Source organism: Schistocerca americana, chromosome 1 (assembly GCF_021461395.2).
Source record: "Schistocerca americana isolate TAMUIC-IGC-003095 chromosome 1, iqSchAmer2.1, whole genome shotgun sequence".
Taxonomy (NCBI): domain Eukaryota; kingdom Metazoa; phylum Arthropoda; class Insecta; order Orthoptera; family Acrididae; genus Schistocerca; species Schistocerca americana.
The window spans coordinates 894,609,875-894,628,065 of record NC_060119.1 but is presented as its reverse complement, the minus strand read 5'-3'; the positions used below and the strand labels follow the sequence as shown (position 1 = coordinate 894,628,065).

Sequence of the window (18,191 nt, the reverse complement as noted above, 5' to 3'; positions counted from 1 at the left end):
TATCTCGGATACAAATCAACACCGAAATCAGAGACAATCACTGTAATACAAGCTTCAAAGATTAACCATTTGTTGAGTCGGGGAGGGAACGATAATTGTGTGAAGTTGTCAGAATGTTGGGTTAATTTGTTTTAAGGTAGCATGATGTAGTTCAGTAATGATGTACTAATGAATGCAAAGCTCGTTAATATATATTAACAATTATTGTATTTTTAATAATATTAAATAAGCACAGACAAGGGAAGTATGCACATAGGTGCCTTCAAAATTTTGATCTGTAAAATAATAAAAGCTGTAACACCAAGTCTCTGTTTACGTGATGGTAAGTTTCTTTTAATCTTTATGTTTTTGATAAGTGTTTATTAGTTGTCGTGTCACTGAAAACAATATACAGCTGATGGTACGGTAACTTATGTACAATCCAGCCAAAGGACGCTTCTTTATTTCACTGTATTTTAAGTCATATGTTTTTAAATTTCGAATGTTTTTGTTGATCAGACGCTGTCTTGAAACCTTTCATGACTTGTCGACTGCAATCTCTGTGTACTTAGTGTAATGGTCTTCCTGTATTGTCGCCCGAAGCAAATCTTTGTACGTTTTCGTCAATCTCCTCATTCATTTAACCTTCTGTGGCCATGTCTGAATATGATACTTTGTCATTTTATGTCAGTAAAAAGCATTTTAATTTTACTTGTTAACTTGCAGCTTAACCCTAGCAGAGATGGCCAGCTTTTATTTTCGCTGACAAAAGTTTGTCAGTGTCATAAAACCGCAAAAATAAAAGTGCGTCAGTATATACCAGAAACAGTAACTAGAGTACCAGTTAAGGTGTCATAAAAAACATTTAGCCTGTCTTGGACATGTATCAAGAATGATAGGAAAATCCCCTTTCTATAACAGTTGTAGATTAAGCAATGTCAAAAATGAGTGGTTTGCAGAGGAGATGGCAGTGTCATGATAACCTGTAACGCTGCAGGTCTTTGTGCTAAGTGGGAGTAATTATCATGGAATAAGTAAAGATGTAATGCCTCATTGGGATGACGTGTGTGTGGATTTCGTCAGCAAAATCATATACAATACTATATACCTACAATTTATACACATAAAATTAGTATTTACACACATTTTTGAGGTATCTTACGTTAGTTTTATATCTTTATGTAATTTTCTTATAGTACTGTACAATTCTGGATTTCATATTATAATTATTTCCTCATGTATTACAATGCAGGCTACTTCAATTACACTACATGTTTTAATTCAGATAATCCGTTACTGCGTAATAACTTATATAGGCCTATAATAAAAAAAAATTTAGTTTTGCTTTGAACTGTCCAATTGTGTCAATATCTTTTATATTTTGGGGTAATTTATTATATAATTTAATGGCATTGTACAACAAGCTCTGCTGAGTATTAACTTTATTTTTCCTCTCTGTATGCAGATTGTATTGGTTTCTAGTTTCATATCTGTGTACTAAAGAATTTTTCATATAGCAGTCAATATTTTTTTTTTTTTTTACGTACATAATACTTTGAAAAATGTATTCACAGGGGACAGTTAGGATTTCCAGCTTTTGGAAATGTTCAAGGCCGTGAGCCCTACTGCCACTCTTGGTTATTATACGAATTGCTCTTTTTTGTAATTTGAAAACTATTTGAATATTTTTACTGTTGACTCCCCAAAATATTATTCCATAGGTAATAACAGAGCGGATATAAGAAAAATATCCAGGTGTGCATCAATGTGTATATTAATGGCTGAAATAATCTGCAGGCAACACAAAGTGTTTGAACAAGATTTAATTATTCGTTTATTGACCAGTTTAAATTTAACTTGTGGCGGCATAATGTGCTGAGGTTAGCAACAACTGTTGAATGCTAGAAATTGTGTGACATTGGTGTTAATCTCTTGATATTAATGCAAAAGTTTTGTTATCAAATGTTCACTTTATGAGGATAAATAATTTACTGAGAGGAAAAGGGTACACACAAGAGCCTGTCAACCATAGAGCAGGAACAGCATTAATTATTTACTTCATGGTCAACACAAAAGACTCTTGCCAACATCAGTACATTACACCATCACTGCCGTAAGTAAAATTTTACCCATTGACTGTTTAACATAGATTTAATAATATAAAACATGCCAGATACATACGAAATATATTTACACATGTATGCAAATGTATGAAATAGAACCAGGTAAGGGTGGAAGTCAGGAGTTGTCTGTGCCCTTTTCAATGAGGTCTTACCAGCTATCACCTTAATAACATGGGGAAACAAAGACAAATCCAAGTTACAGTGCACAGAATAGGGCTAAAACCCAAGTCTTCCTGATTGTCAGTCCAGTTCTGTAACGCTGCCCTTCTTCCTTGGTATATACTTTATAAACAAATAAAAATAAGTGATTCAGTAACATAGTCTACAATTAGCTCGTCCTATAAACAAGAACTGTAAACTATAGCACTACTGGAATTATGAAAACTTCTGTCTGTACACTTCAGAAAAATGGTGCACGAGCTTTACCAACACTGCTTCATCCATAACACTGCAGAATTTATTATATCTGATTCTACTATTGTCACTCACATTTTTATGGGATATTCTTTATTGTTGTGTAGGTAGGGCTCGTAGTTTCATGTATTGTAGCTGTGATGATGCTTTTTAGACCTGATCATCCTACCCATTTTTTTATGTAAATGAAGGGTACTGAAAGTGCAAATTTTTGAATAGGGCCCTTGTAGAGCTATATGACATAGTAATATAATATGGCAGCCAGTGATGGTTGTCATCTGTTGGAGTGAAATAACTAGAATCAGCAGTAGCGTACACCAAAGCTTCTGGAAGACTTTAAACAGCAGCAGGCTACGTGTTTATCAGTTCGAGGTTTGTTTATGAAAATAGTACCCCCACACTCATCCCACCCCTGCTCAGCCACCCAGAATCATGGTTGTGGTGCAGTGAGATCTATAGCATAACTCAAGGTATAGGTATTGATGGATGGTGGCATCATCTGCTAACAATTGAAGTTCACATGCTGTACTCGTGTATTTTGTGTTTTTCAAGTCTCCTTAATTTTTATGTATTACTTTTTTTGTTTTCGTGGCAGTTACAAAAGATGTAGGAGAACTTAGTGTTTTTCCATATTAGCATTCCCCACAAAGTATGTTTACATTAGTGTTTGTTTACGAATTAGTAGGCTACAGGTTACAAAACTACTGTGGTCTTGTGCCAACTTATTCTCTGCTTTTGTGTTAAGTTCGTCTATCAAACCATGTGTGACAAATGTGGTGGTTGCCGTAGAAATTTGAAAGAGGGGGTGTTCTGTGTAGACTGTAAGTTATGGTTTCATTGGGGAGAATGTAGTGGCAAGGAAACGAGGGTAGAAAATGAGGCTCTTCCATGGCAGTGTAGGTTATGTAGAAAGGACATAAAAATCGCTGAACTGGAGGTAAAAATTTGTGCCCTTAAGGCTGAATTAGAAAACGCGCACTGGGAATTATGTGGGTTAAGGGAGGAAAAAGAGACTGGGAACAGGGGGAAAGGTAGCAAGCAAAGAGCGAAATAGGGAAACACTTGAAAAAGCTCCAGAAATTCAATTAGTAAATCAATTTCACTTGCTTTCTGAAGTGGAGGATGGGCCTCATCCAGATGTAGTTGAAAGTAGGTAGAAACAGAATATTAGCTTAAAGAAAAAGACAGGTCGGGATCAAACCAGAATAGGAAAAGAAACATTCTCCTTATAAGCAGCAGTCATGGGAGGGGTGTGGGCCAGCAGCTTCAGGAGAAATTAGGTGCAGAGTACCAGGCCACAAGTTTTGTGAAACCAATTGCTAGCCTTATCCCAGGTGACAGAAAACTTAGGTCAACTATGCAGGGACTTAAGGCATGTTAACACTGAGCTGAACAGAATGCTCCAGACACCGGCAAAATCTCACATAAGTGTTGTTCCAGTAAATGTTATTGGTAGGTGGGGATACACTACACATGGCCTGCACTTGAATAGGATGGTGAAAAATAAGTTAGCTTCTCTATTAGCAGAAACTGGAAGGGGGTCCACAGTCACACAAATGTTAATGTGTCCAGGCAGCAGGTTTTTTTTAGGTTAAAGCCAAAGTCCAGACAGATGACAATCAAGATAAATATAATAAAAGAAACTTCATGTAGAGTAAATAGGGGTAAAGCTAAGGGCAGTATCAACTTACTTCATCAAAATATCAGGGGAATAAAAAATAAATTAGATGAGCTATTAGTGCGTTTAGATGATCTCAAAAATAAGAATGAAATTGATGCACTCTGTCTGAATGCAATGTAACTGTGGGCACGGATAGTGTCAGTATAAGTGGGTATAATTTAGCATCTTACACCTGTAGATCTAGAATGGATAAAGGAGGAGTCGTTATTTTCATAAAACAAGGGTATAAATGCGAAACTGTAGAAGTAAGCAAATTTTGTGTTGATCAGCACTTTGAGGTTTGTGCATGTGAACTTCAGCTAGATAATGTAATATTGATATTAGCAACAGTGTACAGGTCCCCATTAGGAGACTGGGAGCTGTTCATAAAAAAGTTTGACTCCCTATTGTGCTGTCTGTCAGACAAAAAGAAGTAGTTAGTAATCTTTGGTGATTTCAGTGTAAACTTACTAAGTAATTCTGATAGGAAAAATGAACTAGAAGTGTTATTAACAGCATATAATTTAGAATCAGTGATCAATTTCCCTATACATATACCTCAAGACAGTGGTACGCTTATAGATAATGTATTTGTACAGAAAGAGGATATAAAACAAACACATGCATTCCCTGTGGTAAATGGATTGTTAGACCATGATGCACAACTGATCAACTTACAAAACCTAACAGGGTGTACAGTTCGGAAACCACTCGGTAAAAGTGTAAGGTCGCTCAACCCAGTATCTATAGAGCACTTCAAAGAAAGCTTAAGAAATGTTAATTGGGGAGATGTATATAATGAGCCAAATGCTAATGATAAATGCAACATATTTCTTGATAAATTTATATCCCTTTTTGAACATTGTTTCCCAAAGAAAATTACAAAATGTAACACCAACTAACAAAGAGATAGAGGGGCTGACCAGTACTTACCTCAGCTCAGTACAGCCGACACAAAAAACAGAACCGAAAATTTACATTCCTAGCTTCGGAACAAATGTTCCTTCATCAGGGAGGAGAGAGGGGAAAGAAAGGGAAGAAGGGAAAGTGGATTCAGTTACTCACAACCCAGGTTATGAAGCAACAGGGAAAGGAAAACAGGGAGGGTAGCAAGGATGGAGGCATGGTTGTCAGAGGGAAGTCAAAGATATTCTACCGTAAGTACTATGCCAGCTTCAAACCAAAGAGGTATACAGTATAAAGATAAACACAACTATGTAGGATGAAAAGATGCATGAATGGCTAAAGAGGAAAGGGGAAGAGGAGAAGACTGAAGAGTAAATGGGAGTGAGGTTGTTTAACGTAGGTTCAGTCCAGGGGGAATGGCGGGATGAAAGGATGTGTTGGAGTGCAAGTTCCCATCTCCGCAGTTCAGAGGGACTGGTGTTGGGTGGGTGAAGCCAAATGGCACATACAGTGTAGCAGGTTCCTAGGTCCCTAGAATTATGCTGGAGGGCATGCTCCGCTACTGGGTATTGGACATCTCCTAGGCGGACAGTTCGTCTGTGTCCGTTCATGCGCTCAGCCAGTTTAGTTGTTGTCATACCGATGTAAAAGGCTGTGCAGTGCAGGCATGTCAGCTGATAAATGACATGTGTAGTTTCACACGTGGCCCTGCCTTGAATTGTGTATGTTTTACCAGTAGTGGGGCTGGAGTAGGTGGTTGTGGGTGGGATGCATGGGGCAGGTTTTGCAGCGGGGTCGGTTACAGGGGTAGGAACCGCTGGGTAGAGAAGGTAGTCTGGGAATATTGTAGGGTTTAACAAGGATGTTACGGAGGTTAGGGGGCGACGATAGGCAACTCTGGGTGGTGTGGGGAGAATTTTGTCAAGGGATGATCTCATTTCAGGGGTTGACTTAAGGAAGTCATATCCCTGGCGGAGTAATTTGTTGATGTATTCGAGGCCAGGATGATATTGGGTGACAAGGGGGATGCTTCTGTGTGGTCTGGGGGTAGGAACATTGTTGTTGGACGGGGAGGAATGTATTGCTCGGGAGATCTGTTTGTGGACAAGGTCTGCAGGATAGTTGCGGGAGAGGAAAGCACTGGTCAGGTTATTGGTGTAATGGTTAAGGGATTCGTCACTGGAGCAGATACGTTTGCCACAAATACCTAGGCTGTAGGGAAGGGAGCATTTGATGTGGAATGGATGGCAGCTATCAAAGTGAAGGTACTGTTGTTTGTTTGTGGGTTTGATATGGACAGAGGTGTGGATGTGAGCTTCAACAAGATGGTCAACATCCAGGAAGGTGGCTTGGGTTTTGGAGAAGGACCAGGTGAAATTCAGATTCGAAAAGGAATCTCCCTCATTTTCAGTCCATCTGATATGATCTCCCCTCTGTTGAAGGCACTCCAGCACATGGAGGACTCATGATTCTTCTCCATGAAACTCTCCATTATCACCCAATTCATTTAAACACTTCCTTCCAAGCTGTCGCCGTCCGTCTTTCTCTTTCCGGATACACGTTCTCTCTTTGTACTGTATACATTCCATCGTCCACACCAATGGCAAGAGCTGATCTCCTTCATCTTCTTGGTCAGCTTCCACCCCCATATTTGCTGGTTGGGGGCTTCAATGCCCACCACCCGCTTTGGGGATCTCCACATCCTTGTCCACGTGGCTCGCTATTGCTAGACGTCTTCCACCAAGCAGATCTAGTTTGCCTCAACACTGGGGTCCCTACATTTTTGTCTGCCTCCACGACAAATTTATCTCATTTGGACCTCGCGGTCGGTACTGTTCCGCTAGCTCGGCGCTTCGAATGGTTCGCCCTTGATGATACATACTCGAGTGACCACTTTCCATGTGTCCTGAGACTGCAGCCTCAACTCCCCTACATGCGCCCGCGACGCTGGAAGTTTGCCCAAGCCGATTGGACACTTTTTTCGTCTCTAGCGACTTTCGATGACCGTCACTTTCCCAGCGTCGACGATGAGGTCACACATATTACCGACGTTATTCTTACAGCTGCAGAACATTCCATACCACGCACCTCCGAATTGCCCCAGTGCCCCCCAGTTCCTTGGTGGAACGAGGCATGCCGTGATGCAATACGTGAGCGGCGACGTGCTCTCCGCGTTTTCCGCCACCATCCTACTTTGGCCGACTGTATCCGCTATAAGCAGTTCCGAGCGCGATGCCGTCGTGTCATCCGCGATAGCAAGAAGGCAAGCTGGAAATTCTTTATTAGCTCATTTAACACCTTCACTCCCTCCTCGGAAGTTTGGAGTCGGCTTCGACGGTTCTCAGTCGCGCCTAGTTTCTCCGCGGTCTCTGGGCTCACTGTCGCGCATGACACATTAGTGGACCCTGTCGCAATTTCTAACTTGTTGGGTCAGCACTTTGCTGAGATTTCGAGCTCTTCAAATTACCCGCCAGCTTTTCTCCCGAAGAAACGTGCAGCGGAAGTGCGACCTCTTGCTTTCTCCTCTCAAAATCGCGAAAGCTACAATACTGTTTTCTCCTTGCGGGAACTCCAACATGCACTCTCTTCTTCTCGCTCCTCGGCCCCAGGACCGGATGGTATCCACGTCCAAATGTTGCTGCATTTATCAACCCATAGCCTGCGCTACCTCCTTCGCCTTTATAATCGAATTTGGACCGACAGTACTTTTCCCAGACGATGGCGGGAAGCTATCGTCATTCCTGTTCCGAAACCTGGAAAGGACAAACATCTCCCCTCTAGCTATCGCCCCATTTCTCTCACGAGTAGTGTCTGTAAGTATTTGGAGCGTATGGTGAATTACCGTTTAGCGTGGTGGCTGGAATCCCGCAGTCTTTTAACACCTGCCCAATGCGGATTCCGAAAGCATCGTTCTGCAGTTGACCATCTTGTTGCTCTCTACACTTATATCATGAACAATTTTCTCCGGAAACGCCAAACAGTAGCAATATTTTTTGATCTGGAGAGAGCATACGATACCTGTTGGAGGACAGGCATCCTCCGCACACTGTTCTCTTGGGGCTTTCGAGGTCGGCTGCCCCTTTTTCTTCGCGAATTTATGGCAGAGCGCACATTTAGGGTGCGGGTGAACACTACTCTCTCCCGTACTTTCTCCCATGAAAACGGGGTACCCCTGGGCTCAGTGCTGAGTGTTGTACTGTTTGCCATTGCCATCAATCCAATTATGGATTGTCTCCTTCCTGATGTCTCGGGCTCCCTCTTTGTGGACGATTTTGCGATCTACTACAGCTCTCAACGGACCAGCCTTCTTGAACGACGTCTTCAAGGATGTCTCGATCGCCTCCACTCTTGGAGCATCGAAACCGGCTTCCGTTTTTCTCCCAGTAAGACCGTTTGTGTTAATTTTTGGCGACGTAAGGAGTTTCTTCCGCCCTCCTTACATCTAGGTCCTGTCAACCTTCCGTTTTCAGACATCGCTAAATTCTTGGGTCTTATGTTTGACAGAAAACTGTGCTGGTCCTCCCACGTTTCCTATCTTTCGGCTCGCTGTCTGCGATCCCGCAACACCCTCCGTGTCCTGAATGGTACCTCCTGGGGAGCGGACCGAGTGGTCCTTCTCCGCCTCTATCGCGCCTTAGTGCGCTCGAAATTGGACTATGGAAGCATAGTCTACTCCTCTGCTCGGCCGTCTATTCTTCCGCGTCTCGACTCTATCCACCACCGTGGATTACGTTTAGTGTCTGGAGCTTTTTACACCAGCCCTGTGGAAAGCCTTTATGCTGAGACTGCTGAACCTCCGCTGTCCAATCGGCGAGCAGTCCTTCTGAGTCGTTATGCTAGCCATCTGTCTTCCATGCCTGCTAATCCAGCCCATGACATTTTTTTCGATGCCTCCTTTGATGTAGGGTATGCAGACCGCCCCTCCTCCCTACTATCACCGGGAGTCCGCTTCTGTCAACTGCTCCATTCTCTTTCCTTCCGCTTTCCTAAAACCTTCTTGACAACTTGGGGTACAGCACCGCCTTGGCTCTGTCCCCGGATCTGCCTGCTCCGTGACCTTTGTCAATTTCCCAAGGATGGTACCCCCTTCACTTGTTTATCGTCGGGCATTTGCTGCTCTATGTGCACAAATGACGGACGCCACATTTATTTACACCGACGGCTCGAAAACATCGTTAGGTGTAGGGAGTGCCTATATTGTTGGCGACACTCCAAATCACTTTCGGCCTCGCGACCAGTGTTCGGTTTATACTGCGGAGCTTTACGCTGTTCTCCAGGCTGTCCACTACATCCGCCGCCATCAGCGGATACAGTACGTTATCTGCTCAGATTCTCTCAGCTCTCTCCTCAGTCTCCAAGCTCTTTATCCTGTGCACCCTCTGGTCCACCGGATTCAGGACTGTCTGCGCTTGCTCCACCTGGGGGGTGTCTCGGTGGCGTTCCTCTGGCTCCCGGGACACGTTGGTATCTGTGGAAATGAGGCGGCCGATATTGCAGCCAAGGCTGCAGTCTCTCTTCCTCGGCCAGCTATTCAATCGATTCCCTTCGCCGATCTACGGAGCGTTCTATGTCGACGTGTTTGTTCATTTATGGCACACGCATTGGTCGACAGTTACCCATAATAAATTGCAGGACATGAAAGCTCTTCCTTGTGCTTGGACCTCTTCCTCCCGAACACGTCGTTGGGAGGAGGTAATTTTAACTAGACTCCGGATAGGGCACTGTCTTTTTAGCCATCGACATCTTTTAAGCGGCGATCCTCCCCCACTCTGTCCCCACTGCTCTCAGCTGTGGACGGTAAGACACCTTTTAATTGAGTGCCCCTATTTTAATCCGTTACGCTCCCGTCTACAGCTATCGCCTGATATAGTGTCGATTTTAGCAGATGACACTCGCTCAGCCGACCGCGTTCTCAAGTTTATTAGTGCCAGTGAAATGACGTCAGTCATTTGAAGCTTTTTTTGGGGACAACCAACCCCTTTCTGTAGTGGATTTTTCAGCCTTCCTTCTGCTTTTAGTTTCTCCAATTTTATGACTTTCGTTCCCATTGCTGCTGGTTTTCAATTTCGGCTTTTTACTGTTTCCTAAGTCACAGACCGGGCGCTAATGACCATAGAAGTTTTGCGCACTAAAACCAAAAAAAAAAACTAAACTGGCTGAGCGCATGAATGGACACAGACGAATTGTCCGCCTAGGAGATGTCCAATACCCAGTAGCGGAGCATGCCCTCCAGCATAATTCTAGGGACCTAGGAACCTGCTGCACCGTATGTGCCATTTGGCTTCGCCCACCCAACACCAGTCCCTCTGAACTGTGGAGATGGGAACTTGCACTCCAACACATCCTTTCATCCCGCCATCCCCCTGGACTGAACCTTCGTTAAACAACCTCACTCCCATTTACTCTTCAGTCTTCTCCTCTTTCCCTTTCCTCTTTAGCCATTCATGCATCTTTTCATCCTACATAGTTGTGTTTATCTTTATACTGTATACCTCTTTGGTTTGAAGTTGGCATAGTACTTACGGTAGAATATCTTTGACTTCCCTCTGACAACCATTCCTCCATCCTTGCTACCCTCCCTGTTTTCCTTTCCCTGTTGCTTCATAACCTGGGTTGTGAGTAACTGAATCCACTTTCCCTTCTTCCCTTTCTTTCCCCTCTCTCCTCCCTGATGAAGGAACATTTGTTCCGAAAGCTAGGAACGTAAATTTTCGGTTCTGTTTTTTGTGTATCTATCGGCTGTACTGAGCTGGCCAGCCCCTCTCTCTCTTTGTTAGTATTTGTTTCACATCTTTGTATGAGATTTTCCATTAATCATTAAGTGTAACACCACACACTTTTCAAGGAAACTGGATTACTACAGGTATTAAAGTGTCTTCAAAAAGAAAAAGAAAACTTTGAGATAGCAAGAACTAGTAAAGATCCAGAAGTAGTTTTGCACCATAAAAATTATTGTATCATACTGAGAAAAGTTGTAAGGAAATCAAGAAATATGTATGTTGGAGAAGAAATTAAACTCTGGCAATAAAATAAAATCGACATGGAATGTTGTTAGAAGGGAGACAGAAAAAGTAACTACTTGGGTAGGTAGTATTACTATTAAGGAGAACGAGACCATCCTAACCAACAGTACACAAGTAGCTAATGTATTTAACAACCATTTCTCAAGTGTAGGAGAAATAATTGGCGAGAACAGTTCAAAAGAAAACGCTAGGCAGTACATGGAAAAGTCTGTTTTGAAACAAATTAGTCAGATTAAGTTTCACCTAACAACCTCTTGTGAAATAAGTAAAATTATTAAATCTTTGAAAAATAAATGTTCTTTTGGAGTAGATGACATCTCTAATAAGATATTAAAACAATGTGGAGCAATTACAGCTGAGGTTTTGAGTCACATATGTAATGCATCACTGACTCAAGGTATTTCCCAGACAGGTTAAAATATACCATTGTTAGGCTGCTCTACAAAAAGGGGGACACCACAGATGTCAATAATTATTGGCCAGTATCCTTGCTTACAGCATTTTAAAAAATCTTCAAGGAAGTAATGTACTCAAGAGTGGTTAACCATCTCAACAGTAATGGGGATATGAAACTTCCTGACAGATTAAAACTGTTTGCCGGACTGAGACTCAAACTCGGGACCTTTGCCTTTCGCGGGCAAGTGCTCTACCAATTGAGCTACCCAAGCACGACTCACGCCCCGTTCTCACAGCCTTACTTCTGCCAGTAGCTCGTCTCCTACTTTCCAGGCTGTGAGGCTGGGGCGTGAGTCGTGCTTGGGTAGCTCAGGTGGTAGAGCACTTGCCCGCGAAAGGCAAAGGTCCCGAGTTCAAGTCTCAGTCCAGCACACAGTTTTAGTCTGCCAAGAAGTTTCATATCAGCGCACATTCTGCTGCAGAGTGAAAATCTCATTCAGTAATGGGATACTTAGTAAATAACAGTTCGGATTTCAAAATTGCTGTTCCACTGAGACAGCAGTATACAATTTCACTGTCCACATGATTAGAGTCTTTAAACAGTAAAATGTCACCAATAGGAATTTTCTGTTACTTGTCCAAAGCATTTGATTGTGTGAACCATGACATTATGTTACAGAAATTACAGTTCTATGGTATAAATGGAGTAGCATGTGAGTGGTTTAAGTCATACCTACAGAACAGGAAGCACAAAGTTTCCTTATATGGGTCAAGTGATTTAAATAAATTTGCCATTTCATCTAACTGGAGTGAAATTACATTACATGTTCCACAGGGTTCAAACATAGGTCCCCTTCTGTTCTTGATATATGTGAGCGACCTCCCTTCGTATCTGAAACAGGAAGCTGAACTGACACTATTTGCTGATGATACAAGCATCATTATTAATTAGTAAGGTAACATACTTTGCATACTTTCACTCTCTGATTTCATATGGAATAATATTTTGAGGTAACTCAACATTTCGACAAAAAGTATTCACTGCTCAGAAAAAAGTGGTTAGAATAATGTGTAGGGTTCATAGTCATACATCTTGTAGGCATCTTTTGAAAAGATTGGGAATTCTTACAACAGCCTCACAGTATATTTACTCACTAATGAAGTTTGTTCTCAACAACATGGACCAGTTTAAAAACAACAGTGACATTCATGGTTATAATACCAGAAAAAAGAAATACTTACACTACCCTTTACTCAACTTATCTTTGGCACAGAAAGGGGTAAAATATGCTGCTATAAAAATTTTCAACAAATTACCAGATGAAATAAAATGTCTGACAGACAGCAGTAATAGCTTCAAAAGTAAATTGAAACCATATGTCCTTGAGAACTCCTTCTATACCATAAATGAATTCTTGAATAGGAATAAATAAATCTATAAATATAGTATATGCATTTTGTGCCATTTAAGGGTCAGAAAAAAATTAATGGATTAACTGAAGCATTCAATGCTGCATCACCGACTCACAACCATGACATAATGTAGACCTCAAGTTACATTACAGTTTGGTCTGTCACCACAAACTACATTCCAAAAAATAATCTAGACACAGAATAAATATTCTCAGTCTTATGTTCCCTTTCAGTCTGTGCTCATATGATGCCACACACCACATTATCATTACAGTATGTTGTGGGACATAGCTTATATCCAGTACTGGTAAGTTCATTTGACCTGAATTAATTTGGTTTCATAGTACCTTAACGAAGATAATCCCCTACACTGTGCATAAATAGATTTTCTGGATAATGTATTTTTTGAAGATTGGTTAACCAGTGAAATAGTCAGTTCTGCTTGATTAGAAAAATACGTTTCCTTACGTTTTACCGTTATTTAGATAGGAAACAAGAAGATTAGGTATAAACAAGAGAGAGGATATGTGCTGCATTCTAAATATGGGTTTCCTGTTTATTTACTTTATTGAGCAAATTGATGTTCTTTTGATATGTTTGTGCTTAATGTCACCTATTTTCAGTTCTAAAATTGTTAAGAGCATCCATTATTAATATAGCTTTAGTCATTTATAAATCCTACAAGTATTATGCAGACACTATAATCAAGCTTAATGAAGTAACTTTATACACTTGAAAATTTACAAATATTTTCTTTAAAATTAGTAATTGGTTCTCTACAGATGTACTGTTACTGACAGTGAATTTAAGTAAAATGAAATACATACAATTCAGTACTGTGTGAGACATGATCACACCATTAGAAATAATGCGTAAGGGTAAATCAATAAATGAAATATAATATTCGAAATTCTTAGGTTTTGCCGTCTGCTTGACCAAGCGGCTCTAGGCGCTTCTGTCCAGAACCCACTACGATTGCAGGTTCAAATCCTGCCTTGGGCATGGATGTGTGTGATGTCTGTAGGTTAGTTAGGTTTAAGTAGTTCTAAGTCTAGGGGACTGATGACCTCAGATGTTAAGTCCCTTAGTGCTTAGAGCCATTTGAACCATTCTTACGTTTTGATTCTGATGATAACCTGAAAGAGATGACAATGTTAAAATCTAGATTTATTTTTCCTATTTTTATTCACGCATGCCTTACGGCATCGAATTCTAGGGTAACTAATCATTCAGGGAAACTGTGACTATTGCACAGAAGCAAGCGTGTAATATCTGTGTCTACATCCACACCACCGTGAGGTGCATGACAGAGGGTACATTCCATTGTACCAGTTATTAGGGTTTCTATCCATTCCATTCATGTGTGGAGAACAGGAAGGATAATTGTTTGAATGCCTCTATGCATGCAGTAATTACTCTAAACTTATCCTCACCATCCCTTGTGAGCAATACTAGGATGTTGTAGATATCACTAGAGTAATCCTTTCAAGCCTGTTCTTGAAACTTTGTTAATAGACTTTTTCGGGTTTGTTTACATATATATTCAAGAGTCTGCCAGTTCAGTGTCTTTGTGACACTCTCCCATGAATTAAACAAACCTTTGAGCATTCATGCTGCCCTTCACTGTATACATTCAATATACCCTGTTTGTCCAATATACCCTGTTTGTCCCACCTCGTATGGTCCTACGCACTTGAGCAATATTCTAGAATCGGTCACATAAGTGATATGTAAAAAAGTGATACGTAAGCGATCTCTCTTGTAGACTGATTGCACTTTCCCAGTATTCTACCAATAAACCAAAGTCTTTACCGACAACTGTACATATGTTATCATTCCATTTCATATCACTACTAAGCGTTTTAAAATGGCATCTGTCCATCGTCGAAGGATGATAGTGTAGCATAGTTGGTTCAGACTCTGCAACATCTGCTATGGCTGAAAGTCCCACTCGAGAGTGGCAGTCTTTACTGCAGTTTGGGCACTTGAAATGTGGAGGACTTCCACCAGAGGCCACACTCTCCTTCTGTCTTGCCCTCTTCCTGATGTCATTTTGCATGTGTTCATTCTCAGCAAGCTCAACCCCATTCGCACAGCTTGTCGCCACTTGGCCTTTTCACCAGCTGTATTTTCTCACTGACTGGTTCAATGCTGGCCTTAGTCAGATCTCTCTTGCAGACATCCTTGAAGCGAAGGTGCAGTCTTCCTACTGGCCTCACACCCTCTCGAAGTTCTCCGTACAGAACTTTATTTTTGGTATTCACTCAGGATCTATGTGCCTGACGTGTCCCAGCCACCTTAGACGTCAGTGGCTCAGGAGTTTATGAATGCTGGTTGTGCTTGCGAGCTGTAATACTTCGGTGTTGGGTACTCTATCCTTCCAAGAGATCTGAAGGATCCTCCAGAGATAACAGAGATGGAAGCTGTTCAGTCAGGATTCATGTTTAGCAAGAGTTGTCCATGTCTCACAGCTATACAAAAGGGTGCTGATAACACAAGCTTTATATACTTGCAGTTTAGTTTTTAATGTGAGTAGTCCATTCTTCCATACTCTGTTTTTCGACCTACCCATGACAGCCGATGCTTTTGCAATTCTGTTGGTACTCTGTGTCCAGAGACAAGTTGCTACATATTATAGATCCCAAGTAGATAAAATCATCAACTACCTGCAGAGGATTGCTGTCAATGCTGATGAGTGGGCTGTTGGTGGTTCCCTGCGCCATGATTTTAGTCTTTTGAAGGCTGATGGTAATCGTTTGTATGAGTTGGCTAATTCCAACAGTGACTCATCGATATAATAGTCATAGAATAGTATTATTATTATTATTATTATTATTATTATCTTTCCTTTCTCAGACCTTGGGTCTGGTTCGGAATGAAAGTGACGCGGACCTTGATCAAGCGTCACTTCCTTTTAACTGTACGGTATATGTTACATTGCGTTTAGGAACTTTCGGGTAATTGAACATGTATCAATAATTACGGATTTCTGAAGTTGTATATATAAGTTTGGATGTAGCTGTATTGCATTGATGTACTGGTGGATATTGCGTGGTATGACTCCTGTAGTTGAAAGTATAATTGGTATAATGTCAACTTTATCCTGATGCCACATGTCCTTGACTTCCTCAGCCAGTTGGATGTATTTTTCAATTTTTTCTCCTGTTTTCTTTTGTATATTTGTTGTATTGGGTATGGATATTTCGATTAGTTGTGTTAATTTCTTCTTTTTATTGGTGAGTATGATGTCAGGTTTGTTATGTGGTGGTGTTTTATCTGTTATAATGGTTCTGTTCCAGTATAATTTGTATTCATCATTCTCCAGTACATTTTGTGGTGTATACTTGTATGTAGGAATGTGTTGTTTTAAAAGTTTATGTTGTAAGGCAAGCTGTTGATGTATTATTTTTGCGACGTTGTCATGTCTTCTGGGGTATTCTGTATTTGCTAGTATTGTACATCTGCTTGTGATGTGATCTACTGTTTCTATTTGTTGTTTGCAAAGTCTGCATTTATCTGTTGTGGTATTGGGATCTCTAATAATATGCTTGCTGTAATATCTGGTGTTTATTGTTTGATCCTGTATTGCAATCATGAATCCTTCTGTCTCACTGTATATATTGCCTCTTCTTAGCCATGTGTTGGATGCGTCTTGATCGATGTGTGGCTGTGTTAGATGATACGGGTGCTTGCCATGTAGTGTTTTCTTTTTCCAATTTACTTTCTTTGTATCTGTTGATGTTATGTGATCTAAAGGGTTGTAGAGGTGGTTATGAAATTGTAGTGGTGTAGCCGATGTATTTATGTGGGTGATTGCTTTGTGTATTTTGCTAGTTTCTGCTCGTTCTAGAAAGAATTTTCTTAAATTGTCTACCTGTCCATAATGTAGGTTTTTTATGTCGATAAATCCCCTTCCTCCTTCCTTTCTGCTTAATGTGAATCTTTCTGTTGCTGAATGTATGTGATGTATTCTATATTTGTGGCATTGTGATCGTGTAAGTGTATTGAGTGCTTCTAGGTCTGTGTTAATCCATTTCACTACTCCAAATGAGTAGGTCAATATTCGTATAGCATAGGTATTTATAGCTTTTGTCTTGTTTCTTGCTGTCAGTTCTGTTTTCAGTATTTTTGTTAGTCTTTGTCTATATTTTTCTTTTAGCTCTTCCTTAATATTTCTATCATCTATTCCTATTTTTTGTCTGTATCCTAGATATTTATAGGCATCTGTTTTTTCCGTCGCTTCTATGCAGTCGCTGTGGTTATCCAATATGTAATCTTCTTGTTTAGTGTGTTTTCCCTTGACTATGCTATTTTTCTTACATTTGTCTGTTCCAAAAGCCATATTTATATCATTGCTAAATACTTCTGTTATCTTTAGTAATTGGTTGAGTTGTTGATTTGTTGCTGCCAGTAGTTTTAGATCATCCATGTATAGCAAATGTGTGATTTTGTGTGGGTATGTTCCAGTAATATTGTAACCATAATTTGTATTATTTAGCATGTTGGAGAGTGGGTTCAGAGCAAGGCAGAACCAGAAAGGACTTAATGAATCTCCTTGGTATATTCCACGCTTAATCTGTATTGGCTGTGATGTGATATTATTTGAATTTGTTTGGATATTAAGTGTGGTTTTCCAGTTTTTCATTACTATGTTTAGGAACTGTATCAATTTAGGATCTACTTTATATATTTCCAATATTTGTAGTAAACATGAGTGGGGTACACTATCAAAAGCTTTTTGGTAATCAATGTATGCGTAGTGTAGCGACCTTCGTTTAGTTTTAGCTTGATATGTCACCTCTGCATCTATTATCAGTTGCTCTTTACATCCTCGTGCTCCTTTGCAACAGCCTTTTTGTTCTTCATTTATAATTTTGTTCTGTGTTGTATGTGTCATTAATTTCTGTGTAATGACTGAAGTTAATATTTTGTAGATTGTTGGTAGGCATGTTATGGGGCGATATTTAGCTGGGTTCGCTGTGTCTGCTTGATCTTTAGGTTTCAGATATGTTATTCCATGTGTAAGTGTATCAGGGAATGTGTATGGGTCTGCGATGTAACTGTTAAATAATTAAGTTAGATGTGAATGTGTTGAGGTGAACTTCTTTAACCAGAAATTTGCTATTTTATCATTTCCAGGGGCTTTCCTATTGTGAGTAGAATTAATTGCTTGGGTGACTTCATGTTGCAAAATTGTTACTTCAGGCATTTGTGGTATCATCTTGTATGTGTCTGTTTCTGCTTGTATCCACCGTGCATGCCTGTTATGTTGTACAG

General features: G+C 40.6%; 1 protein-coding gene across 2 annotated transcripts in view; it reads left to right on the top strand.

The window, feature by feature from the left end:
* Window positions 1-66: 66 nt before the first annotated feature.
* Window positions 67-18,191, top strand: part of LOC124614660 (exportin-6-B) — a 305,273-nt gene continuing 287,148 nt past the window's right edge. Inside the window, exons 1-2 of one of the 2 annotated variants that reach the window (XM_047142963.1) lie at window positions 118-136; window positions 236-322. In XM_047142963.1, the coding sequence (XP_046998919.1) occupies window positions 320-322 (3 nt within the window). In that variant the 5' untranslated portion in view covers window positions 118-136; window positions 236-319. Of the gene's footprint in view, window positions 323-18,191 lie in introns of both variants that reach the window. The other variant, XM_047142962.1, reaches the window with a different exon arrangement.